Consider the following 26,720-nt stretch of genomic DNA (forward strand, 5'->3'; position numbering starts at 1 on the left):
GTTTCAATTTCTCTATATTCTTATCAACACTTATTTTCTGATTTTTTTTTTTTTTTTGTAGCTATCTTAGTGGGTATGAAATGGCATCTCATTGTGGTTTCAACTGCATTTCCCTAATGACTAATGATGTTGAGTATCCTTTGGTGTGCTTTTTGGCCATTTGTTTTTGTTTTTATTTTTTGGGACAAGGTCTCCCTCTGTCCCCCAGACTAGAGTCCAGTGGCATCATAATAGCTCACTGTAACCTCAAACTCTTGGGCTCAAGCAATCCTTCTGCCTTAGCCCTCCAAGTAGCTGGGACTACAGGTGCAGCTGGGTAATTTTTCTATTTTTTGTAGAGATGGGGTCTCACTCTTGCTCAGGCTGGTCTCCAACTCCTGGCCTCAAGTGATCCTCCCTCCTCAGCCTCCCAAAGTGCTAGGATTATGGATGTGACCACACACCTGGTCTTGTTGGGCGTATGTATATCTTATTGGAAGAAATGTCTCTTCAAGTCTTTTACCCATTTTTTAAAAATCTTATTATTTTTCTTTTTTTCTTAATCTCTCCCCTTCCTGCCCCTTTGCCCATTTTTTAATTGGGTTGTATATCTTTTTATTGTTGAGTTGTAAGCTTTCTTTGTATATTTAGGATACTAGAGATAAATGGTATGCAAATGTTCTCTCATTCTTTAGGTTATTTTTCACTTTCTTGATAGTGTCCTTTGGCACACAAAAGGTTTCCATTTTGATGAAGTCTGATTTTTATTTGTTGCTTGTCTTTTGGTGTAATATTTAAGAGTCTTGGCCAAGGACAGTGGCTCATGTGGTTTGTGAGGCTGAGGTGGGAGGATAGGTTGAAGCCAGGAATTCAAGACTAGCCTGTGTAATGTAGTAAGATTCTCCTGTACAAAAGAATTTTTTAAAAGACTTAACCAGGCGTGATAGTGCACTCCTGTAGTCCCACCTACTCAGAAGGCTGAGGCAGGACAATCACTTAGCCTGAGCCCAGGAGTTTGAAGCTGCAGTGAGCTATGATGGTGCCATTGCGCTCCAGCCTGGGTGACAGAATGAGACCTCATCTCTAAAAAAGAGGGAAACAAAGATTCTTGTTTTAATTTTTTTCAGCAGTGTTTTATAGTTTTCACAAGTTTTTCACCTCCTTGGTTAAATTTATTCCTAGCGTTTTTTTTTTTCCTTTGGAACCTTTTGTAAATGGAATTACTTTCTTAATTTTCTCTTCAGGTTCTTCATTGTTGGTGGGTAGAAACACACCTGATTTATGTGTGTTCATCTTGTACTCTGCAGCTTTGCTGAATTCTTGTATTAGCTTAGGTAGTTTTTTGTGGATTCTTTGGGATTTTTAATATGTAGAATCATGTCATCTGCTAATAGAGTTTTAATTCTGCCTTTCTGATCTGGATGCCTTTTTTTCTTTGTCTTGCCTAGTTACCTGTGCTAGCACACCCAGTACAGTGGTGGATGACAGTGGAACTAGCAGCATCCTCGTCTTGTTCCTGGTCTTAGGGGGCAGCTTTCGGTCTTTCATCATGAAGTGTCATGTCAGCTGTGGGTGTCCGTAGTTGCCCTTCATCAGATTGAGGGAGTTCCCTTCTGTCCCTATTTTGTTTGGTGTTTTTATCATGAGATCATGAGACATTAACTTCCTAAAGGTTTTGTTTTACTTTTTAATATAAAAATTTGGTGTATTTGTTTTATTCTGACCAGTGCTGATTCCTAAAGAAAAGCCCCCAATCACAGTTGTTGGTGATGTTGGAGGAAGGATTGCCATCATTGTGGTATGTAGCCTTCTTTTGTTATTATTAATTTTAGTATTTACCATTGTGATTCTGTTGACTGACTTGTTAATTGTAGGCATATAGAAGGCCTAGGGATAGTGGTATGGTCAGGTAAGTCTCATTTAAGTTAGTGCCTTGTGCTAAACGTTTATTTTGGCCCAGAAATTGAGAAATGCTATCATTAGTCTGTTTTAAAAATTGCTAACTACATAGTTAACTAAATTGTGCAGCTGTTTGTTATAGCATGGGAAATTTTGTTTGTTTGTTTTGAGACAGGGTCTCACTCTGTTGCCTGGGCTGGAGTATAGTGGTGTCATCATAACTCACTGCAACCTCCAACTCCTGGGCTCAAGCGATCCTCCTGCCTCAGCCTCTCGAGTAGTTGGGACTACAGGCACGTGCCACCACACCCGGCTAACTTAAAAATTTTTTTTTGTAGAGATGGGGTCTTGCCATGTTGCCCAGGCTGGTCTCAAATTCCTGGACTCTAGCAGTTCTCCCCCTCGGCCTCCCAAAGTGCTGAAATTACAGGCATGAGCCACTGCGCCCAGCCAGAAATTATTTTGTGATAAGAATAGGAAACAAAGTTGATTATAACTGTTAAAAACACATGTGCTTTCATACATTATAAAACCAGTACACAAAAATAATATACTTAATGCCTATGTAGCTCAAAGAATAGAGTGAACGCCTGGGTACCTGCTGGTCTGCTTGCAGGGGGGCACGTCACCAGGTTCCCTGGAAGCTTCCTGTGTGCTTACCTGGGGCTCTTTTTTTCTCTCCCCCCGAAAGGTTGTCCCCAACCCAAAATCTATCCATTTGTGCCCTTCCGTATCCTTACAGTCTGCCATGAATGCACATTCCCTTAAATCCTGTCTTGTTTTGTTTGGCTTTGTGTCCTTCGTGATTTTTGTTCGACACTGTTGTCAGGATTTACCCACATCGTAGCAGATAGTTGTACGTTATTCTTTTTCACTGGTATAGCTGTTATACAACTGAGTTATCTGTTCTGCAGGCATCGAAAATGCATTTTTTCTATTTCCAAATGGTACTGCTTTGAACATTCTTGCACCTATTTTCTGCTGTATACGTGCGAGAGTTTTGAGGTGCCTGGGAGCGGAGCTGGGTCCGAAGACAAAGTGGTTGTATGGCAGTGTTTCCCAGGCTCCGTAGTGGCTGCTCCCTGTTTGTTATCCCTGGTGCTTGGTAATTTTGTTGTCATTTTCAAGTTAGAAAATCTCTCATGTCACCCGGGCTAATAGCTGTTCATTAATTTATTCCTCAACTGGCAAAGTCTGTAGTAACAAAATGCTCCGGGTTCAGCAGCATTTTGTTTCCCTTTCTATTGCAAATGCATTTTTTAAAAAATCTTTTTATTTTGAAGTAATTATAGATTCACAGGAAGTTGGAAAAAATGTACAGGGACGTCCTGCATGCTCTTTACCCAGCTCCCTCTGTCTTGATTAACTGTGTTACAGTAACACAGCCTGGAAATTCCCAGCTCTGCAGCCTGCAGAGCTCCTTCGGAGAGCCCTGATGTGTTGCACACTGCGTGTGCTCAGCTGTGTGCAGTCACACCCAGGGAGCTTCATGGAACAGCCACCACCCAGACTCAGCAGTGCCCTTCACCTGAGAGCTCCTCCTGCCTCCCTCTGTAGCCACAGCCACCTCCTCCACGCCCAGCCCCAGCTCCTGATGTCTTAGTCTGTTTTGTGCTGCTGTTAACAGAATACCTGAGAATACCGGGTAATTTATAAAGAACAGAAATTAAGCAGGGCGCGGTGGCTCACGACACTAGCACTCGGGGAGGCTGAGGTGGGAGCATCGCTTGAGCTCAGGAGTTTGAGACCAGCCTGAGCAAGGGCAAGATCGCGTCTCTACAAAAAACAGAAAAAATTAGTCGGGTGTGGTGTTGTGTGCCTGTAGTCCCAGCTACTTGAAAGCTATTTTGTTATTAAGAACAATAATCGCTGTTGTTTTCTCCATTGTAATAACATGAAAAAAGCATATTTCCTATATGCTTAGTGGAAAAAACTTGGACATAAGGAAAAGTAGCAAACAGAAGGGGGCAGAAAGCCACCCACAGTTCCATTACCAGCGGTTAAAAGCATCTTATAACAGTTTTTCTATGTATTTTAAAAAAAATTATTCCAGCATCATTTTTGGTGCCACCTACATTAAGAGGGCACAGCTCTGGCCAGTCAGGGTACAGAGATGGAAACAGTTTTCTCACCTGGGAGCCTGGGCGTGGTTGGAGATGGCGTGCAGGAGGCAGCTCGTGTGCCAGGCCTGGAGGGGGGCCGTGGGGCATGAGCACGGGGCCTGGGACTGTGCTGTCTGCACACGGCGGGACAGAAGAGCAGATTTGTCACGGTAATTTAGGCAGACCCTCCTTTGTCCTGCTTGTCTAACCTGCCCTTGCAAAAGTGCTCATGCACCTCTTGCTCCATCTGTGATTTGCAGGATGACATCATCGACGACGTTGACAGCTTTCTCGCTGCAGCAGAGACCCTGAAGGAAAGAGGTGCATATAAGATCTTCGTGATGGCGACTCATGGCTTGCTGTCTTCCGACGCCCCCCGGCTGATTGAGGAGTCTGCCATCGATGAGGTAACAGGCAGGCCGTGTGTGGGCACAGCTGCCTGGCACTTTGGCACGTCCTGATCCTTAGTTACAGAGAGTAGGTACAAGAGTGAGTTCTTTTGTAGTTATGAATGGATTCAAAAAGTGGGTTATATTGGATTTCATTGAATATAATCCTCTAATGCTACCACTTTTTTTAGATAACAGATTGAGATGTGATTCATGTACCATGGCATTCATCCATTTAAAGTATATAATCTGATGGGTTTTAGAAAGTTCAGAGTTGTACAATCATTGCCACAGTCAATTTTAGAACATTTTTATTTCCCCTAAAAGAAACCCCGTACCCGTTAGCAGTCACTCCACATTTTCTCTCAATCCACCCAGCCCCCGGCAACCCTAACCTGCTTCCTGTCTCTATGGATTTGCCTCTTCTGGACATTTCATGTAGATGAGATGATACTGTGTGTGGGCTTTCGCTTCTGGCTTCTTTCAATCCGAGTCATGCTTTCAGGGTCTATCCATGCTGTAGCATGGAGCAATGCTTCATTCCTTTTCATGATCAAATACTACTCTGTTGTGTGGATATACCACACTTTCTCTCTCTTCAGACATTGATGGAAACTTGGATTTTTTTCTACTTTTTTACTATTATGAATAATGTAGCTGTGAACATTTGTATATAAGTTTTTGTGTGCACATATTTTTTGGTTTTTGGTTTTTTTGACGCAGAGCCTCACACTGTCGCCCTGGGTAGAATGCCTAGAGTGCCAGGCATCAGCCCAGCTCACCAGTGACCTCAAATTCCTGGGCTCAATTGATCCTCCTGCCTCAGCCTCCCAAGTAGTTGGGACTACAGGTGTGCACCACCAGGCCCGGCTAACTTTTTTCTATTTTTAGTTGCCCGGCTATTTTTTTTTTTTTTTTCTATTTTTAGTAGAGATGGGGCCTCACTCTTGCTCAGGCTGGTCTTGAACTCCTAACCTCAGGTGATCCTCCTGCCTCAGCCTCCCAGAGTGCTAGGATCACAGATGTGAGCCACCATGCCCGGCTCATGGACGTATGTTTTCAATTCTCTTAGATATATAACTAGGATTAGAACTGCTGGGTCATATAGTAACTTTATGTTTAAACTTTTTTGTTTGTTTGTTTTGAGGTAGAGTCCCGCTCTGTCACCCTAGCTAGAGTGCCATGGTGTCAGCCTAGTTCACAGCAACCTCAAACTCCTGGGCTCAAGCAATCCTCCTGCCTGAGCCTCCCAAGTAGCTGGGACTACAGGCATGCGCCACCATGCCCAGCTAAGTTTTTCTGAATATTTTTAGTTGTCTGGTTAATTTCTATTTTTTAGTAGAGATAGGGTCTTGCTCTTGCTCAGGCTGGTCTTGAACTCCTGACCTCAAGCGATCCTCCCGCCTTGGCCTCCCAGAGTGCTAGGATTACAGACGTGAGCCACCGCGACCGGCCTATGTTTAAACTTTTGAGGGCCTGCCAGACTGGTTTCTAAAGCAGCTGAGCCATCTTACATCCCACCAGCCGTGATGAGCATTCTATTTTCTCTGCATTCTCACCAATACTTGATATTATCTGTCTTTTTGGCTATAGCTGTCCTAGTAGGTATGAGGTTATCAAATTTTAACCGGGTGCAATGGCTCATGCCTATAATCCCAGCACTTTGGGAGACTGAGGCGGGAGGATTACTTGAGTCCAGGAGTTCAAGACCAGCCTGGGTAACATAGTGAAACCCTGTCTCTAAAATCAAAAAATTAGTGGGGCGTGGTGGCACGTGCCTGTAGTCCCAGCTACTTGGGAGGCTGAGGCAGGAGGATCTCTTGAGCCCAGGAGTGGGAGGCTGTAGTGAGCTGTGATTGTACCACTACATTCCAGCCTGGGCAACAGAGCAAGACCCTGTCTCTAAAAGAAAGAAAAAACTAAAAACTTTACCCTAAGAAACTAAGAAACACAGGCAGCTTCATATTAACTGGAAACGTTCTTGTAGGGTAGACTGTCTTCCTGTCTGGTAGAACCCCGGAGATTTGGGAGTGTGTCACATTTTCAGACCAAAGCGTGAAGCTACTTGGCTTTTTGATGCTCTTTGTTTTTTCTCTTGATTCACAGGTGGTGGTCACCAACACAATTCCACACGAAATCCAGAAACTCCAGTGCCCCAAGATTAAAACTGTGGATATCAGCATGATCCTTTCAGAAGCAATCCGTCGGATTCACAACGGGGAGTCCATGTCCTACCTTTTCAGAAACATAGGTTTGGATGACTGAAAGCTGTCCATTTTTCCAACTCCGAGGGCCAAACTGGAAACGCAAGAACGATGCTGTGTGGGCTCGTGCTCGGTGGCGTCTGCCACAGGAGCCGCCCTGTTCCGCCCCTCCCTGTCCCCGTACCCTCTCTTCTTGCTGATTCCTATGAAGACAGACCAACTTTTTATGTCAGTTCAGTTGTGTGTGCGTTTGGGGGCAATTTTTATAAAAGAAATGCTTTATTCTCCTCTTAAATAAAATAAGATCTGGTTGTTTTAGTTTAACTATTTAAGAAATAGAATAAGATTTTTAAGCTCACAACCTTTTTCCAAAGTTGCTTGAGCCAAATGCTTAAAAAAGTTAATAAAATAAAATGGCCTACTATATGGTACCTGCAGTTGAGAGGCCAGAAAGCTTATACTGTTGAATCCAAGTAAATGACGGTTTTAGAAATGCTTTTATAGACAAGCCTATGGAATATGTCATGGTATTTATTTTCTGCAACTAAAGAAGGAATAAAAACTTGTGTTTGTGTGTGTTTTTTAAAACTTTGTGTTTTGGCAACCGTTTTATAACTAAAATAAAATGAAAGCTGAATATTCATGCTGTGGACTTTGAAATGTTAATCAGCTTCTTTTCTCTTCTGCAACTTCTTGGGGATGCAGTTGTCTCTTGGGGATGTAATATTCCCTGTTCTGACACTCTGTCAAAGACCCTGAAAGTTCCTGGCGTGGAGTTGCGTGACTGGGGTGGGAGAGGGGTTTGATCTAGGGATGAGGCCTCGGCACCAGGGCAGCGAGGGGCATGAGGTGCCATCCGGTCTCCAAGATGTGGCTCTGCTCACTTTTCCACGGTACCACCATTCTTGACACAGGTCACGCCACTGCATGCTCTGGGGGAGCGTCATTGATATGACCCTTGTCAAGTATTGTCTGTCTTGGAGGTTAGAGTTTAGAACTCTGAGTTTCCACTTTGGAGTTTATCGGACTTGGCTCCCCTGGGCTGGCGCCCCGGGAGTCAGGCCCTCACATGTCCTGCCACTGAGCTCAATTCCTGGTGGAAAAAATGTAGACTTTCTCACAAAGATTAATTTTTCTTTCCCCCAAAACACCTAAAACCTTTGCTTTCTGCCTGTGGTAGAATCTGGAATGAAATAGCAGTTGATTTAGTGTATAGTATTTATAGTATTAAGATCACTGTTGTTTGCTATGTTGAGGTTTCTCGGTGCTGTGCAGAGAGCTGTGTGGCTCTCGGGGCTTGCCCAGAGCAGCCGGGGCCCTGTGCATGCAGAAGCTCCGAGAGCTCCGCTTCTGGAAGCTGCCTGAGTGTGTGTGGGCTCCCGCACACCCCTCCACCCTCAGCAAACCCAGCAGCGCCACCCCAGGGCGTTTCACCTGTAAGGAGACAGCTTGGGAGAAAGGTATTGACCCGAAGTTTTCAAATCCAGTTAATGACAGAGCTGTCTATTTGAAAAAGTGTCGTTGCTTTTTGCAAACCTGCTCCTAGAAATGGGAGCTCCTGATTTCACGCATGAGCCGCTTGCAGAGTACTGCGCGGATGGCTTCCTTGGCCGGTGCCGCACTGGCCAGTAGCAGGTTGTCATCCTCCCGACAGTTGCCACATTTGGGAGAGGAGCCTGCCTGGGGCATCAGGACCCACAGTCCTGTGAAATGGGCTGAAGAAGCTTCAGCAGTAAATCTCCCATCTCCACTTGCTGTATTTTGGCTTTTATCCCACTTCTGCCCCTGTGAATGCTGTCGTGCCATTTTTTGTTATAGATGGGTGATACCAGGTTATAGATGACTATAGTCATCATGTAGTTTGACTTTATTTTTTTAATGTTTAAAATTTTTTATTTTTTAATTTATTTTTGAGACAGGATCTCACTGTGTCCCCCAGGCTGGAGTGCAGCGGTGCCATCATAACTCACTGTAACTTCAAACTGGGCTCAAGTGATCCTCCTGCCTCAGCCTCCCCAGCAGCTGGGACTACAGGCTCACACCACCACACTCAGCCTAGTTTTGCTTTAGGGCAAGTGACACACACTTTCTGAGTGGCCTGAGGGCACTTCTTCAGGTGGCTTTGTTGGCACAGTGGCCCTTCCAGGAATGGCAGTGTTGCACTAGCAAGGGGGGATGGGTTCTCCTCTAGAATTTGTCTGGGAGAAAACGTGCTTTCGGGCTCCTGCAGTGGGAAGCGTCCTCCTGCTGGCTGTGTCCAGTGAGGTTTGACCTCCCTGGGTTTTCTTGGCGTGTCATCTTTCATGAAGAGAAGTCACTACAGAAATGAATGAAAGCGTGTAGCAGGGGTGTTTTCCTCTGAGTGATGAGCTTGGGGGAAGCTAGGATCCTTCACGCCCACACAGACTCAGGTCTGTTCTGTGTTAGCTCTGGAGGGAGGTGACAGGAGCACGGGGAACGTCCCAGGCACTGCAGAAGGTGGAGCTGCTCTTCTATGTGGGGCCCAGAGAATGGGGAGACGGCCCTGGGGGAAGAGAGTGGAGTCCCTGGGCGGCTGGGGGGACCATTCAGGCTCTGGTGTGCTGGGAGCGCCCAGTGCAGAGGACCCCTACTGTCCCTCCCAGAAGCAGCCATGGAGACCAACTTTCCCGGGTGCTGTGGGATTTGCTTCCATCTGAGAAACCCAGACTGCTGCCTCTGCTTAGTGACCACAGATAATGGGGGAGGTGAACCGAAAAGTTCTAAACAGGAAAAAGGCTAATAGTTTCCTATTCTGATTGTGACGCCTTTACCTGACAAACATCGGTTAGAGCAGTGCTCTCAGGGCATCAAGAACCCCTGATGTCGCTGAGGGGCACGGATGGATGGATACCCACTAATTCAGCCACTGAGTGCCAGAGCATTAGTCCTTTGGCCCATAACTTACTACCTCCAAGGACCCCGCTGTGACCAACGAGCCCGAGTCAGAATGCAGCTTCCCCCGGCCAGGCAGCACTCTTTGCCATCGTCTCAAGCATCTCCCGACTGAAGGCCTGCCAGCCCGGCAGACCGGGGAGTGCCTGGGCGGTCCGCGGCGGCCTTGGCTTGGCTCGAGTCAGCCTGACTCAGATCTGAGCTTTGAGGGGCCGACCTGCCTGCACAGCCTTTGAGTGGTGATATTTGTGCCTACAAGTTTCAGGTTGTGTGTGATCACTAATAATGGAAGCTGCATTTATGTGTTAAACACCACTGCATGCCAGGCATTGTCCTGGCCCTTTACCTCACTGTCCCACATTGTCACAGCTTCTCTATTTGATGTGCAAAGAAACGCCAGAGAGGTGAAATGCTCTTCCCGCCGGTCAGTGTCAAGATTTGGACACACGTCTGTGGTCCCAGAGCTGATCTCCTCCTTTGACACCACACCTCAACCGCACACCCCATCGTGGTCGTGCTCCTGCGTGTGCATGAAAGTGAGACACAATATTATGTGAAATATTAATAATACACATTGATGTGAGGGCCTAATCATAGTTGAAATCTGCATTGTTAACATGGCGCATTAACTGCTGCTAACTTAGGACTGTACAGGCTTAAAATAAGCTCTCCTTGGTGCTCTGTGAGTGTGGTTTTCTTTGTTTTAGGGAACTCTTGAGGATAACCCAAGTTTTCTTTTTACTTGAAAAAATAATAAGCTGTCAGATACCAGCAAAAATGGTTGAGTCAGGAATTCCAAAAGTCTGTCGCCCCACAAAAGCAGAGAATAAACTAGCAAAAACTGTTAGAATCAACTGTTGGAGTAGCACTCTGGGAACTAATTAAAAGTTTACACCAGGCTGGGCGCGGTGGCTCACGCCTGTAATCCCAGCACTCTGGGAGGCCGAGGCAGGTGGATCATTTGAGCTTGGGAGTTTGAGACCAGCCTGAGCAAGAGTGAGACCCTGTCTCTACTTAAAAAAAAAATAGAAAGAAATTATCTGGACAACTAAAAATATATAGAAAAAATTAAACTGGGCATGGTGGCGCGTGCCTGTAGTCCCAGCTACTCAGGAGGCTGAGGCAGGAGGATTGCTTGTGCCCAGGAGTTTGAGGTTGCTGTGAGCTAGGGTGATGCCATGGCACTCTAGCCCCGGCAACAGAGTAAGACTCTGTCTCAAAAAAAAAAAAAAAGTTTACACCGACCAAGTTAAATGCTTACTCAAGGAAAAAAACAGCTGAATCCCAGTTAGAGCTTTGTGGCATGTTAACTCACCCTGGCATATTGCCTACTGCTTGACTCCATGGCAGCTTTGCAGACGACAGCCCCATTCCTGGTGTGCATTCCTAGTACCAACCAGAGCAGAATGGACCTTGTTCTCAAAGAATTATGGTGGCTTGCTTGGACCTGATTGGTGGCTCCTTGAAGGACTGGCTCAAAGGACTTGCCTATGTTTTGTCTAACTTAGAATTTCCCAGAGTAGAGCAGGACAATTGTTGGAAAAGTTTAAAGGCAAAAGTATTAGCCATTGCCTTTGGGGGCAAACAATAAAACCAAAACACTTGGGAGGAAAGGCTGGAGAATGAGTTGCTTTAGAAAGAAAGGGCTTTGGAAAGCTCCAACCCATTCCTAGAAATCTAAAAGGTCACATGACTGCACATTGAATGCATGCTCAGAAAAGACCAAGAAAGCCCTCAGCTCTCATTTCTGGCTGTCAGGCCTGGCACAAGCAAGAAGTGAGGGCTAAGGCAGAGTTGTGAACTGCAGACTGGGAGATATTTTTTTTTCTTCGTTTTTCAGTTTCAGGCTCTTAAGAAAGTCTCTGATGACCACTCAGCTATCTGAACAGAGAATTCAGTTGTCACACATGACAAAGAATAAAGAATATACAAAATCAGTTCAGAAGGCCACTACACACACACAAACAGCTACAGGCAGCAACAAACCCCAGGGACCAGGGAGAGTCTGATATCCAGACTTCTCACATTACAATATTAGAAATATCTAATTCTCAACAAAACATTCTGAGGCATATGCTATGGCTAAATTTCAACTCATGTTGAAATTTAATTGCCATTGTAACTATTTTGGCAGGTGGGACTTCTGGGAGGTGTTTAGGCCATGAGGACTCCACCCTCATGGTGGGATTGGTGACATTATAAAAGGGTGAGTTTGGTCCCCTCTTGCCCTCTCACCTTCTTGCCTTCTGCCATGTGAGGATGCAGAAAGAAGGCATTCTCCAGATGCCAGCACCTTGACCTTGGACTTCCCAACCTCCAGAACTGTGAGCCAATAAATTTATGTTTATTATAAATTACCCAGTCTGTGGTATTCTGTTACAACAGCACAAAACAGACTAAGAGCATATAAACAAACAAGAAGGTAGGGCATATACACAGGAAAAAAAGAAATTGCTAGAAATTGGTCCTTGAGGAAGACCAGACATTGGATATACTAGGCAAAGACTTTAAATCCCCTATGATTCAATACATTCAAAGAACCAAAGGAAACCATGAGAATTATGTCTCACCAAATGGAGAATATCAATAAAGAAATAAAAATCACAAAACCAAGTAGACATTCTGGACTTGTAAAATACAACAACTAAAATGAAAAATTTACTAGAGGGGTTCAACAGAATTGAGCAAGCAGAAGAAAGTGGACTTGAATTGAATTGGACGATAGATCAATTGAGATTATCTAGACTGAGGAACAGAAAGAAAAAAAGAATGAAGAAAAATGAACACAGCCTAAGACACCTGTGGAACACCATCAAGTGTGCCAAATAAATGCATAGTCCCAGAAGAAGAAGAGATAGAAGCGGCAGAAAGAATATTTGAAGAAATAATGGCTGGAAACTTCCCAAAATTGATGAAAGAATCTATATATCGAAGAAGCTCAATAAGCTTCCAGTAGGAGTCCCTCAGGCTGAGATGAAAGGACACTATACAGGCCAGGCACAGTGGCTCACACCTGTGATCCTAGCACTCTGGGAGGCCAAGGCGGGAGGATCCCTTGAGGCAGGAGTTGCACACCAGCCTCGACAAGAGATGCCATCGCTACCAAAAAATAGAAAAAATTAGCTGGGCTTGGTGGTGCATGCCTGTAGTCCCAGCCACTGGCAGGGCCAGGGCAGGGTTGAGACAGGAGGATCACTTGAGCCCAGGAGTTGGAGGTTGCAGTGAACTGTGATGATGTCACTGCACTCCAGCCTGGTGACAGAGCAAGACTGTCTCCAAAAAAAAAACCAAAAAAACAGGACACAATACAATAACTTGAATCCACATGAAGATAAAAAACACCAGTAAAGATAATTATATGTAAATATAAAAGTCAGTATTAATATATTTTTGATTTGTAACTACTTTTTTTCTATATGATTTAAAGGACAATTACAGAAAACACTAATCACAAACTTACATTGATGGGAACACAATGTGTTAATATGTAATTTGTGAAAATACAACATAGTGGGGATGGAGTTATAAGAAACAAAGTTTTTGAAACTATTGAAACTAAGTTGATAATTAGTTAGAACTATTTGGTATTAGGGTTTTCCAGAGAAATAGAACTAATATGTTATATATATGTGTGTGTGTGTATATATATATATATATATATATATATATATATATATACATAGAGAGGAAGAGAGACAGAGCACTGTTGATTTATTAATATTTTAAGGAACTGGCTCATGTGATTGTTGGGACTGGCAAGGCCAAAATCTGCAGGACAGGCCTGCAGGCTGGAGACCCAGGGAAGAGTTAATGTTACAATTTTCAGTCCAAAGGCAAAATTTCTCCTTCCTTTGGGGACCTTAGTCTTTGCTCTTAAGGCCTTCAACTGATTGGATGTGGCCCACCGCATCATGGAGGGCCATCTACTTACTCAAAGCCTACTGACTGAAATGCTAACAACATTTTAAATATACCTCCACAGAAACATCTAGATCGGTTTGACCAAACACTAGGTACCATGATCTAGACAAGTTGACACACAAAATTAACCATCACATTAGGAAATTAATTATAATGCCCAGGGCAACCACTAAGAAAATAAGTAAAAAGTATATAGTAAAAGAAAGGAAAAGGGATCCAACGGTAGACCTGAATATATCTGCAGAACACGAAAGAAGGAGGCAGTGGAAGAGCGGAGGAACGCAGAGACGCGACGTGGGAAGACAGGTGTGGCCGTGGGCTCACTGCAGTAACCGCAGCCTGTGCCCGTCCTTCCGCGCTCACCCCCCTGGTTTACTGAGTCGAGCCTCGGTCACAATTCTGAGGCATTTAAGAGAGAAAATAAACTCATAGAGGCTCCCTCCCCGCCTACAAACGGGCCCCACTGACCCCCGCACACCCACTCCTTGACCAGGAGGTGGTGTGCACGCGTCTGGGGACCTCCTCTCGGGAGGGGTGCAGCTTAGAGAAGCGTGTACAGATGGCTGCTCAGCTAAGCGCGTCTCCGGAGGGTTGGGCCTCTGGTGTGATCATGCTGGGTAGGGCGAGGTGGGAATGAAGGTGTGATTGGGCTTTGGGGAGCATTTCTCCCCTGTGGACGTGGCCAGGCTCGTGGCACATGTGGGAGGTATTTCTCCCTCTGTGTCCTCTGCTGCTGGCCTCCCCCATCCCCACCCTTCCGAGCAGAACCAGAATCACTACTTCTTTCCCTAAGGCTTTGCTCAGAAGTGGGCAGTTACCTGTAAATGGTTTATTTCCTTCTGAGACCCAGCCAGGGAGAAGGGACCAAATGCTGTTGGCTCAACTACTTGACCCTAATGAGATGGGCGGGCTCAATCTGGGTAGTGTCCGGCTGGGCCCTCTGGCCAGTGCACAGCGACCTTTCCATTTACATTTCGTGCCATCACTTGGGAAGCAAACACCATGTGAGGTTGGGGGGAGGCAGGGGCGGGTGGCAGGGCGGGCGGCAGGCTGAGCCTGTCTGGGGTTTACTATCAGCAGCGACTTTGCCGCTTCCCTCCTCTGCCCGGCCCTGCGTGTGGGGGGTTAATCTTCACTCCCATCCCAGGGTTACCCAGTAACAGGCCCCGCTGGGCTCACAGGCCAGTGTGTTCTCAGTGGCAGCTGCACACTCATTAACACTTCTGGAAGGGCTGCGTGTCTGGTTAAACTCCAAATGCTTTGCAAAGTCACCAGCCGTGTCAACGAGCAGAGGCATGAGACCGCTGGGCAGCCGGCTGCCTGCACGGATTGCATTAGTGAGTGAGCATCCGGGCATGATGGAATCCAAATGGAACCAGAGCCGTCACTGTCACCATGGTGGGGACGCTGGGGCCCGATCTGCAGCCGAATGCAGCTCTGCCCCTTCCATGACTGTGATGACAGATGGCTCAGCCTCGGCCTCGTTTTCCCCTCTGTTTCCTTGGCTGGGACGAGACACCCTGCTGTGCAGCTTGGCTGCGCTGAGCACGAAATGGGATCGTGCACAGAACAACCAAGCGTGGTCCTCGGTGTGTGATGGGTGCCGGTCCCTCCGTGGTCCCAGGCAGAACTGGGGGCTGATGGGTGGTTGAGTTGAGGGCTCAGGACTGTTCCACTGTCTAGGAAGAGAGAGCAGAGATGTTGGCAACAGGACTTTATTGTCTGACGGGGGGACACTTCTGAGACAGGGCTGTCATGGCTGGAAGCCAACCACAATGACAGAGTCCCCAAGGCAAGTCCCTCCCAGCCCACTCACAGCCCGACAGCTGCTGGCGGACAGAGCTGCCGTCTCACAGGGTCCCCAGAGGTGAGGCGTCCACCCCGCACTCTGTGCTTCCTGTACAAACTACACAGATGTCAAGCCGCCCCCCGGGCAGCTCAGCCCTTTCTTTCCGGGTCACTTGGGGTCTCCTTTGGATCCACTAAACTCCGTGTACTTCCTCAGTGCCTCTGAGCGGAGGAGGCGAGCCCGCAGGGGAGGAGAGCAGCTGCCCTGCCCACGGCCACCCCGTCGGCGGGAGCTGCCACCGTCTCGCTCGGTTTAATGATCAATTAATTCCTTGGCGGGAAGCCCTTTCCAACCTGGTTTGCCCCTCAGTCCCTCCGCTCAGAGCTGGCACCGCCGCGGGACGGCCATGGCCAACAACTCCACCGGCGACCTCCACGCTCCCGGGCCGCAGCTGAGTGTGGCTGACATCGGTGTCATCACCGTGTATTTTGCCCTGAACGTGGCCGTGGGCATATGGGTGAGGGGGCCTGTGGCAGGGGCCACCTGGGCTCTTGGGGCGGGTGCCTAGGGTGGGAACTGGGTCTGGCACGTCCCTGCGGCATCAGTATCAGTCTCACCTGGTGGCCCACTGCCCACTCTGGTCCTCCTCCCAGCCTGGGGTAGATTTGCTCGGAGACCTTGACCAAGCCCCTTCCTCTCTTTGGGCAACGGCTTGTCCATCGGGAAAGTGAGGAGGAGGAAGGTCTTTCTGGCGGGCAACTGGGCTTTTGTGCCGCTGAACAGCTGGGGCCCTGGGTGCAGCCCGTCACCCTCCCGGTCTCATTCGACACAGTGTCATGCGTGACCCGGGCTGAAGGTCGGCCTGAACAACAGAACCCCAAGGTTCCCGGGCTGTACCCCAGAGCCCCCGGATCGTAGTCCGGAGGCAGGAAGGGCCCTGAGGGGTCTGGGACTCTGTATTTTCAACAAGCTCCTGGGGAGAGGGGCTGTCCCACAGCCCAGCCTCGTTCCTAAGCCAGTTCTCTCTCCCGTGGCAAGAGGGAGAAGTGACTTGACCCCATCCAGGAGTCCAGGGGCACTGGGGCCCCCGTCATGCGGGCACCGCCCCGGGGCAAGCCCAGCCCGAGCGCAGAAGCAGCCGAGGCCGGGCCCCGCACAGGGGGCGGCTCCTCGTTAGTCTCTCCCAGGTGCGACGTTGGGGCTTTCCTGACGGGAAGGTCAGTGCCACACCTTCCACTTCACCCGCTGCGTGGTCAGGGCTCAGGGGACTCGGGCTTCCCCTGCTCGGCCCCCGGGTGCCCAGCTGGCGACCCTGAGCCCTGACGTTCTCCTGGGCAGAATGAAGACCCCTGTCTGCCTTCTGCAGACCCTGCCCTAAGGCTGAGGGCCTGGAGATGGGTCATGTCCCCTCAGCATTCTGGGCCTCAGCGATCTACAAGACGGAGATACCACGAATCCCACAGGGTGAGCTCTGCTATGAAAGGGGCCCGCATGGGACAGGACCCTGCCACTGCCACTGCTGCTACAGTTGTAGTGCTAGTAGCAGTCGTGGTGGCAGCCATGGCAGTGGCCATGGTACTGAGGTGGTGGTGGTAGCCATGGCAGTGGTAGCCATGGCAGTGGCGTGGTACTGAGGTGGTGGTGGCCGTGGTGGTGGTAGCCATGGCAGTGGCGTGGTACTGAGGTGGTGGTGGCCGTGGTGGTGGTAGCCATGGCAGTGGCCATGGTACTGAGCTGGTGGTGGCAGTGGTGGTGGTAGCCATGGCAGTGGCCGTGGTACTGAGCTGGTGGTGGCAGTGGTGGTAGCCATGGCAGTGGCCGTGGTGGTGGTAGCCATGGCAGTGGCCGTGGTACTGAGCTGGTGGTGGCCGTGGTGGTGGTAGCCATAGCAGTGGCCGTGGTGGTGGTAGCCATGGCAGTGGCCGTGGTACTGAGGTGGTGGTGGCCGTGGTGGTGGTAGCCATGGCAGTGGCCGTGGTGGTGGTAGCCATGGCAGTGGCCGTGGTACTGAGGTGGTGGTGGCCGTGGTGGTGGTAGCCATGGCAGTGGCGTGGTACTGAGGTGGTGGTAGTAGTGGAGGTTGCATTGGCAGAAGCAGCAATAATTGAAATTGCTGTGTAATTAACTATTAAATCACAAGTAGCCTAGTGCTGGCCATTGGCAAAGGCATGTCGTAGTCCTGGCTCTGACTAATTAGGGCAAGTGACTTGACCTCTGTGGCATCAGTGTCCTCATGCACACCCTTTGGCTTTCTGTTCGGTCCACTGTCACGACTGCTCCAAGGAACAAGGGGCCAATGGTGTGAAAATGCGTTACGAACTGTAACATTAGTGCTCCGTGGGAGTCGGTGGCTGGGGACTCAGATGACGGGGCCCAGATACAGCGGAGCGGGCTCTGGCTGCTCTCCGGGCCAGGCGAGGGCGGAGCCGGGCAAGATCTGAAGAGGGAAGAGGCGGGGAGTGCAGCTTGCTGGGCTGGCGTGGGCGGGGGGGGTCTAGTTGCAAGTGCCTATCTATGAAGGATGTTCTGAGCCCCTGAGGCCAGTCTCTTTGCTGCTCAGTGCCTCGGGCCATTGGCCCATGCTACAGGGAGCCACCTCGCACAGCCCGGGCCCTGTTGGCAGGCTGGTGCCCCAGGTGGCAGGGCTGTAGGAGTCTGCTCTGTCCCTCCAAGCAGGCCAGGCTGGCCCAGCTGTGTGCAGCTGGCAGAGAGCAGCCAGCACATCCAGGAAAGATTAGAGCCACTTGGGGGTGGCACCAGAGCCATGTCCGGCAGGGAGCACAGCAGGCGCTCACGGCCCGGAGGTGGACAGAGTGAGCTGGGCAGGTGCGGCCCTGCAAAGATGCTTGATGGAGGGGTGGGAGTGCCCAGGGAAGAGCCTTTAAGGAGGAAATGTTCCTGGAGGAGGGAACTTTGAGCTGAGTGTTTGCATTCATTAAAGTATCTGTTAACAAGTGATAGAAAACCGCCTCCAAGTGAGCTCTAACAGTGAAGGACGTGTAATAGTCCATACCGAAAATCCACCAATAGGGAAGGCTTCAGGTGCAGTATGATCCAGGGGTTTATAGTAGTGGCAAGGCTACCCCTACACTTCACCGTGGGTCTCTCAGCCTCCAGCCATGTCTGGCCTTGTCCCAAGCCCTGTTTCCCCTCATATCCTGAGGCCAGATGACCAGCCTAGTAGTTGAGCCTGGGTTCAAATCCTGGCTCTGCTACTTACTAGCCAGGTACCCTTTCACCTCTGAGAGCCTTGGTTTCCCCATTGGTACCTACCTAGGCGTTTTATGAAGATTAGAAACCTCATACAGGTAGAGCAGTTGGAACCATCTCCGGCACACGAGGCACTCAGTGAACATTAACTAGGACATGTGGCCACCAGCAGCCCCCAGAGCCCAGCTTCCTTGTTCACCTCCCAGGAGACCATGCAGTGATCCCAGCTGCACTCTGTACCCACTTAAGTCAGTGACTGTCCCTGAACCAGGCACAGTAGTGAAGGAATGTTGATTGGCTCTGTAGCTTAGGTGTCTCAAGGTCCCTGAACTGGAGATTGGGTTGGGACCACGTTAGCCAATTGCTGGGAAATACAAGGCCCCTTAGGAAGGGAAAGGGATGCAGGGAGGCAAGTGGCAGTGCCCACTACAGCCTTGAAAGATGAGAAATGTTAGGGAAAATCATGGGCTATGATTGGAGCTGCTCCGGAGTTGTGCAGTGCACAGCCTACACATCTGGATACGGCCATCCTGGTGAAGACTGTGAGTCTTCAGACTATGCTTAATTCAGTACAACAAGATCACAGTGCACAAAGAGAAAGTGGTGGCAGCTGGGGCTGGAGAGAAACAGACAGGGGCCACATCGAAAGCTTTGAAGCTGGGCACAGTGGCGCACACCTGTAGTCCCAGGTACTCTGGAGCCAAGGTGGGAGGATTGCTTGAGCCCAGGAGTTTGAGACCAGCCTAGGCAACAAAATGAGACCCACCTCGAACAATAAAAATAAATAAGTAAATAAGCTTTGAGAAATGGGTCCCTACAGCAAAGCTTAACCAGGGCAGGGCAAGTGAAGTCAGGAAGAATGAGACCTGCTTATTGACTGACATTTTGTGATCCGCCCTTGCATATGTTCTGAAAAATAAATGTAAAATATATATCTGAATACACCTGCCATGCCCCTCTTTTCAAATTTCTCCTGGTTTTGATTTCATATCTTTTCCATTTCTCCCATCCAGACAGTGCTTGGAAAATCCCGTAATCACTGACCCTCCCTGAGTGCTCACCTGGTCCCAGGCACCACGGATTAGCTCATTAAAGCTCATGGAACCCTGAGAGGGAAGGACTTCTTGGGCCCACACTGCAAGTGGGGAGACTTAGGCATTGTTGAGTGACTTGCCCGGGGTCACACGGCCTGCAGAGGAACCAGGGTTTTACTCCAGACATTCTGATTATCAGTTTTTCATTCCATATACACGGAGGACAAAATTCTCTACTCCCCACAAACGAAAGGCCTTCAGGAACAGTCGGGTGATGCTTGCTGAAATGTGTCGGAAATAGAAATATTAGAAGTAAGAAATCAAGGCCAAAGGGCTCTCAGATCTCTTGGTTCAAAGTCCTCATCAAGAACAACAAAGGCAATCTCGGCTCAGGTGCTCCCTATGGAATGATCTCCCAGAGTTCCAAGCCTGGACTTGGCCTTCAGGGCCCACGGAAACTCCCTCGAGGCTGTTTGGAGGGTCAGGAGAGGGAGCAGCTGCCTGTCCGTCTGTGTCCTTTCCTCCCCTAGGCCGAGAGGTTCCCCCAGGGGTGTCCGAGGCCCCACCTGCACCCCTGCCTTAGCTCTTGCTAGGTGGGGGCTCGGGCAACGCTCTGAGTAAGCCGGCAAGAGAGGAAAGGCTGCAGGAGCGACCGCTGGTGCCACAGGCCAGGGTGGCTGGCCAGGGATGGGGGACTGACCGCCCCTGTTCTTTATTTTGTTTAATTGAGATAAAGTTCACATAACATAAAGTTCACCATTTTAACCATTTTAAAATGCACAACTCACGGCATTTAGTAAATTTACAATGTTGCACACCCATTACCTCTGGCTAGCGCCAAAACATTTTCATCACCCCAAGAGGAAACCCGTCCCCATTAGCAGTCACCCCCCACTCCATCTCTCCCCAGGCCCTGAGCACCACTCATCTTCCTCCGTCTCTCTGCATTTGCACGCCGTGGACGCTGCACACCCATGGAGTCAGACAGCATGTGGCTTTCTGTGTCTGGCCTCTTCACTCAGCATACTGTTTTGGAGCTGCATCCAATTTGCAGCAGTGTCGGAACGTCGTTCCTTTTGGTGGCTGGATAATATGCCCTTGTATGGACAGACCACACTTTGTCTATTCATTCGTCGGTTGGTGAAAATCTAGGTCGTTCCACTTTCGGCTATTATGAATAATGCTGTTCTGAGCATTCCTGTGCAAGGTTTCGTGTGGACATACGTGTTCGGTCCTTTTGGACATACACCTGCAGCAGGACTGCTGGGTCACATGGCGATTCTACGCCTACCTTTAGGGGGAGCCACCGAGCTGTTGCCAGGGATGGAAGGCCCACTCCGCACAGGCTCCAAGTCCCGCCTCTTCTTTCTGTCCCCGCAGTCCTCTTGTCGGGCGAGCAGGAACACAGTGAGTGGCTACTTCCTGGCAGGCCGGGACATGACGTGGTGGCCGGTGAGTGCACTCCGACTTCTCACACCGGTCTTTAATCTGTAGGGCCACGTCTGACCTCAGATCAGCCAGCACCTGCACCCCTGGGTCACTTTGTGTGTCTTCCCCATCCAAGGTCGCTGCCCAGACGGGCTCAGTGGGGCAGACCCTGGGCTAGGAGGGAGCCGGGGGTGTAGTCCAGGCTGCTAGGAACTGTAAGAGGTGGGGGCTTTGGGGTCTGAAACCTACATCTGCTCCTTAGCTGTGTGGCTGGCCTCGGGTACCCGTGCCCTGGGCTTCTCATCTGTGAAGTGGGGAGCGGGGCCCACTTAGATTCCTGGGGATGAAGATTTTGTCCGGCACGGGGTGGGGCTGATGGGGTTCCCTCTCTGTCCTGCAGATTGGAGCCTCCCTTTTTGCCAGCAGCGAGGGCTCTGGCCTCTTCATCGGATTGGCGGGCTCGGGCGCGGCTGGAGGCCTGGCTGTAGCGGGCTTCGAGTGGAATGTGAGCCCCAGGGCACCGGCAGCCTGCGGGAGGGCTGGGGCCAGGGCACGGCCACGCTGACCGGCCCTGGATGGGGACAGCTCCCAGGAACTGGTGTCAGCCGATGTCCAGGCGGGCTCTGTGCAGTGATGTTCTTGGGCAAGTCGGGTCCTCAGGACACCACAGCTGGCAGGGAGCTGTTGGTGGCCCAGGCACAGGGGACAGGGCCGCCCAGGTTCTCCTGGCAAGTCAGGTGAGGGGGGCAGCTGGGCCTCCCGCCTGCTCGTCCCAGCCACGTCCAGCTGTGCCTGGCTTGTGAGAGCTGTGCCATGGTCTTCCCCTGCCTCTGTCCCTGCAGGCCACCTACGTGTTGCTGGCGCTGGCGTGGGTCTTCGTGCCCATCTACATCTCCTCGGAGGTGAGTCTGCTCCTGGGACCTCTAGCCAGGGCCCGGGCCCTGGTCCAAGTTGGTGGTGGTGATGGGCAGGAACCCCATGGCCTCACGTCGCAAGTTAGTGAACTCAGGGCTGAGTTTGCTGTGAGTCCGACAGACGTTTCTATCAACCCGTGAAGGCAGCTCCCTGTGGACTTCAGCCTGGTGCCTTGTCGGCTGGTTTGCACTGTGCTGCAGGCTGCATCTCAGGCATGATGCTTCAGCCGCTCAGGCACACAAGCTGCACACCTGGGCGGCACACCTGGGCAGCATTCCTGGATGGCACACCTGGGCAGCATATCTGGGTGGCACATGTGGGTGGCACACCTGGGCAGATACCTGGGTGGCACACTTGGGTAGCACACCTAGGCAGCACACCTGGCTGCACCATTCTTGACTTTGCCCACTCTTCAATCCAGTCGATTCCACTTCCTCGATCTCCCTCAGCCTGTCCCCTGCTCTGCCCCTCACAACCACGTCCCCATCCAGCCCCATCATAGCTCATCTGGATTTGTCATAACAGTCTCTAAACTTGTACCCTGTGCCCAGCCACGGCCCCTCCAGTCCCTTCCTCATCTCAGCCCCAAGGAGCCATCTCAGCATGCCACTGCCCGGCCCGAAACCCGCAGGACACAGCGGGAGCTCAGCCTGGAGCTCCAGGCCTGGGGCTGGGGCTGGAAGCAACCAGGGGCCTGGGCCCTGTCCCTGAGGGCTCGCGGCTGCTTTACGCACCAGGGAGAGGCAGAGTGACTGGGACGGGCCCCTGCCCTGAACGTTGGGCCTGTGCCTCTCCAGATCGTCACTTTGCCCGAGTACATTCAGAAGCGCTACGGAGGCCAGCGGATTCGCGTGTACCTGTCTATCCTGTCCCTGCTGATGTCTGTCTTCACCAAGATATCGGTGAGCTGCCCCACAGCTCCCAGCCAGCAGAGTCCAGAAACACCCCTGATCTGGGGCCCCTCAAACAGACCTGACATCCTCACATCCTTCCCTGCCCTGTTTAACAGCTGGGGAAACTGAGGTCCAGTGAGGGACCCAGGGCCCCTGGGGTGCAGGCTCGGCAGCTGGCCCCGTCAGTAGCAGAAGGCGGCCAAGTGCTTTGGCCCAGGTCCTAGACGTGGGGGTGTTAGAGCGATCCTCAGGGTGAGGGGTCAGGGCTGGAGCCGCCACCGAGGTGTGTGGGACTGACCACTAGGGAGCGCCAACGCCCTGCAGTCCCGGCCAGTCCCAGGGCGGGTGTGCTCCACCCTTCCGCCTTCCTTGGGGGCCTGGCCCGGCCCACTGGAACATTAAGAGCAGGGAGCGCACCCCAAATGCCAGAGTCAAGAGGAGCTGAGTCCCTGACTTTACAGATAGGGAAACTGAGGCCCAGAGAGGGGAAGGAGCTTGTCCCAAACTGGTGACTCGAGGCAGCACCAGGCCTTCCAGCTCTCACTGAGTCCCTGGCAGCATCCGGCCTCATCAGCTCCAGGCTTCCGCAGGGATCCTGAGCCCCGGCGCTGCCTGATTCTGGCTGAGGAAACCTAGACAAGTCCCCGGGCCTCCCTGAGCCTCGGTTCCCCACTTGCAAGGGTGGGGTGGCCTCCCAGGCTGCTGCGCCGTCTGTGGGAAGTGCCCTGTGAGGCCTGGCTTTCTGCTTATTGATGTCACCTCCTGGGCCCTCTTCGTTCAGCTCTGGGGCTGGGGAAGCCGGGTGTGGCACTGGTTGGGTGGACGTAGAGGCCTCACGGGCAGCCGGGAGCTGTGGGCAGGGCACCTGGGGATGGGGCCTGGGAGGGTCCACCCAGAGTCCCCACTGGGCCCTGTGGAGCCCCCCCCAGCATCTGACCTGCTTCCTGCCCTCCTGGGTGTCCCCACCGCGGCCCCGGCCCAGCCGCCACCTGCACTGGTGCCCATGGGCGACTCCAGGGACATCCCCAGGGCATCTCGTCCTTTGCGGGCAGGTTCCCACGAGTGGTCAGCAGCAAGCCTTGCGCTGCCATCTTTACTGACACTCTTGGGTATCATAAGAGGTTTTCTTCCCCTGGGTTTTCTTCCCCTCAGAGTCTGGAGGGACTTGGCCTCTGGCTGTCCTTGAGGACAAGTTCAGAATTTTCTGCTCACACTCTTCCTCGCTCTCCTACATCTCCCGAGCAACCCCCCCCCCCCCCACACACACACCAGCCTCCCTGGGAGCCAAGATACGGAAATAACTTGAGACCTGGTCCGACCCACCCAGGGCTCCCACCGCAGCAGGAGGTGGATGGACAAACGGGATGGACGGGCGTGAACCTCAGCAGGGGACATGACGGGGCTCGCCAGGGTGGCATTTGAGTTGGGCCCTAATGGAGACAGGGATACTGATGGGGGACGGGGCAAATGCCAAGGGCAGAGGTGGGGGTGGGAGGTGTGTCTGGGGGGGTCGAGTCAGGAGCCTAGGCTCTAGGGGTCACTGAGTCAGACACTTCCGGGCCCAGTGGGGGAGCAGCGTGAGGAGGGGCTGGGGAGAGGGAATAGAGAGCGGTGGGGACTGAGGCATCCTCACCGGCCAGGCCTGGGCACCACGTTGGCTTTGGGGCCGCCACATTTCAACTCCTGGCCTGCCATGAGGGATGAGACCAGGGAGCTCTGACTGTAAGAGGTCAAGGTGGCCAAGGGGCGCTGGGGCCGTGAGCAGGGGCATGATGTGGTCAGGTTTGCATGTTCATGCTCTCTGGAACCTCCTGGAGAGTGGACCGAAGGGGACCGAGAGGAGAGGAGGGAGGGCAGTGAGGAGGTCCGGTGGGGCTGGTGAGGGAGGTGAGGCTGAGCCAAGGGCACGGGGTTCTTTGAGCCTCGGTCTCATCCTCTGACATCACTGAGGCAGAGCTGCTGTCTCACACTCAGAGCGTGCTTAAAATGGGACTTCCCGAATGGCTGTGGGCTGGGAGCGGAGCGGTTTGAATGCACACACCCAGCGCCCCTGACCCCAACGGGCTGAGCCCCAGGAGCACCTCCTGTGTCTGCACATCTGGCCCCGTCCCCAGACAGAGACACAGGGCTGCCTGCTGCCACCCCTCAGGTGGGGCACTGGCCTGCAGGGAGGACCCACAATGGCAGGGGACGGAGAATCACCACCCTGAACCACGGAGCAGGGACCTGAGGTCCAGCTCTATAGCTTTGGGGCTCTGGGCTGGTCACTTAACCTCTGGAAAACAGGGGAAGCAGGCACGGTACCCCACGCCACTAGGAGCGAAGGTCCTCCCTGCCGTGACCCCGCCACCTCACTGACCTCACACCTCCGCCTCTTCTCCCCCACGTGCCGGGGCAGCCATACAAGCCTCTTTGTGCTCCCACGGGTGTGCCAGGCATGTCCCGCCTCGGGCCTTTACACTCACTGTGGCCTCTGCCTGGAACCCCCTAACCCAGCCATCCACGAGGCTCCCTCATGTCCGTCAAATCTCCCCCTTTACCCCCGCGCCAGCGGGCCCAGCCCCTCACCTGCTGCCCCTCCTCACACACGTAGCGTCTTCTGGAAGGCTGTGTGATGGGCTCAGAGCGTCCACTGCCCATCTGCCACTTCTTTTTGCTCGGTGACCGTCCCCAGTGCTCGGTGACCATCCCCAGTGCTCGGTGACCGTCCCACTGCGTGCCCGCCAACACCGCGCGGGACCGAGAGGGAGTGTATGCCGGGGCAGCTCATTGTTCTCTGTGAAGACAGCAAATACTCTGGGCTTTGCAGGACACGCGGTCTCTGTCCTGACTCATCCGCTCAGCTGCTGGGGCCCCAAAGCGGCGGTCTGGCCTGCGGGTTTGGACGGTGGGCTCCGGAGCGCCACTCCCTTCCCGTGCACCTACTGTGTGCCCGGCCGGGGTGAGCGCCCCACCCCGGCGCTTTCCAGACAGAAGAGATGAAGAAACAGATCAGTAAAATCATAATAAATGGGCAAAGTGTGATCAACGAAGCAAACACGGGCAGAATGATGAGTGGAGAGAGCCGGAGCGGGAGCGGCTCCCCGAGAGCGATGGGGTAAAGTGCCCACCGGGGGACAGAGGGGCCAGAGCAGAAGGACCCGGCAGGAAGGGGCTCGACGGGGCCAGGAGCTCAGAAGCTGGCAGGGCTGGGGCGCGCCGGGCAAGGAGGGGGCAGCGACGGCAGACGGAACCTCGCAAGGCCGCTGGGCAGGGCCGGCAGGGCTCGGGTGGGCCTCGCTCCTGGCGTGGTAGAAATGCAGGCGCCTCTGGATTTCCTGTGAGCAGGCTGGGGGCAGGAGGGCCCGGGAGGGGCTGGCAAAGGGATCAGGCCCGCGGTGGGGTAGTGGTGGGGTGGGTGGGACGAAGGGAGTGTGGCAAAGGAGGAAGGAGTTTCCGGTCTGAGCCCCTGAGGGTGGTGGCCTCTATGCAAACGGCGAGGTTTGGGGGCGTAGGACACAAGGGATGATCTGAGAGGAGCTCACGCAGCAAACTCGAAGCGTCAGGCCAGGGCCCACCCCGGCCTCTCTGCTGCCCCACGCAGGCTGGGAGAGGAGGGTTCCATGGAGGAAGGTGGCCTGGTGGGGAGGGTGGGGGCCCCGGTGAGGGGCAGCCAGAGCACTAGCCCAGCCCCCGACCTCCTTCCGCCTCGGACATGCCCTAGAGCGGACAGTTCCCCTGGACTGGGACATGGAGTGAGGCACCTCTGTGCACGTGGGGGACCTGGGGTTCCAAGCTGTGCGGAGCCCAGCAGACCAGCCCCCGCTGCACCCCACAGCCCACACCTCCCCCTCAGCCTAGCCCCCTCCCGTGTGCTGGGCTCTTGCCCCCTGCCAGCCCCCGGTGGCCACCAGGTAGTGCCCTCTCAGGGGCTGGGGGGCAGCCAGCAGGCAGGGTGTGGCCCTGGCCCTTCCTCCATGGACTTTAACAAAGGCATCTGCTTCACCTGCCCATGCCCAGGTGTCCCCCTCTGTGGAGCAGATAATGACACCCACCTCCGGGCGG

The 26,720-nt window shown here is 52.2% G+C and overlaps 2 protein-coding genes across 7 annotated transcripts in view; both read left to right on the top strand.

The window, feature by feature from the left end:
• PRPSAP2 (phosphoribosyl pyrophosphate synthetase associated protein 2) overlaps nt 1-7,211 on the top strand; it is a 56,490-nt gene extending 49,279 nt beyond the window's left edge. For all 6 annotated transcript variants that reach the window (XM_045526915.1, XM_045526917.1, XM_045526916.1 and 3 more), the window contains 3 exons: nt 1,707-1,777; nt 4,241-4,387; nt 6,476-7,211. In XM_045526915.1, the coding sequence (XP_045382871.1) occupies nt 1,707-1,777; nt 4,241-4,387; nt 6,476-6,634 (377 nt within the window). In that variant the 3' untranslated portion in view covers nt 6,635-7,211. The remainder of the gene's footprint in view (nt 1-1,706; nt 1,778-4,240; nt 4,388-6,475) is intronic.
• Nucleotides 7,212-15,182: 7,971 nt separating this feature from the next.
• Nucleotides 15,183-22,900, top strand: LOC123621127 (sodium/glucose cotransporter 5-like). Its single transcript, XM_045526976.1, has 7 exons — nt 15,183-15,274; nt 15,566-15,713; nt 20,821-20,892; nt 21,269-21,373; nt 21,711-21,770; nt 22,581-22,685; nt 22,793-22,900. The coding sequence occupies exons 1-7, from the start codon at nt 15,183-15,185 to the stop codon at nt 22,898-22,900; spliced, it is 690 nt and encodes a 229-aa protein (XP_045382932.1).
• Nucleotides 22,901-26,720: the final 3,820 nt, after the last annotated feature.

Source organism: Lemur catta, chromosome 15, assembly GCF_020740605.2.
Source record: "Lemur catta isolate mLemCat1 chromosome 15, mLemCat1.pri, whole genome shotgun sequence".
NCBI lineage: Eukaryota > Metazoa > Chordata > Mammalia > Primates > Lemuridae > Lemur > Lemur catta.

What these genes read in the sequence shown, in the direction of transcription:
- LOC123621127 (XM_045526976.1), top strand. Translation starts at nt 15,183, where the DNA reads ATGACAGAGTCCCCAAGGCAAGTCCCTCCCAGCCCACTCACAGCCCGA. An exon ending in ACGTGGCCGTGGGCATATGG is followed by an intron (nt 15,714 to 20,820) that starts GTGAGGGGGCCT and finishes CTGTCCCCGCAG; the next exon opens with TCCTCTTGTCGGGCGAGCAG. An exon ending in CTGTCTTCACCAAGATATCG is followed by an intron (nt 22,686 to 22,792) that starts GTGAGCTGCCCC and finishes CCTGTTTAACAG; the next exon opens with CTGGGGAAACTGAGGTCCAG.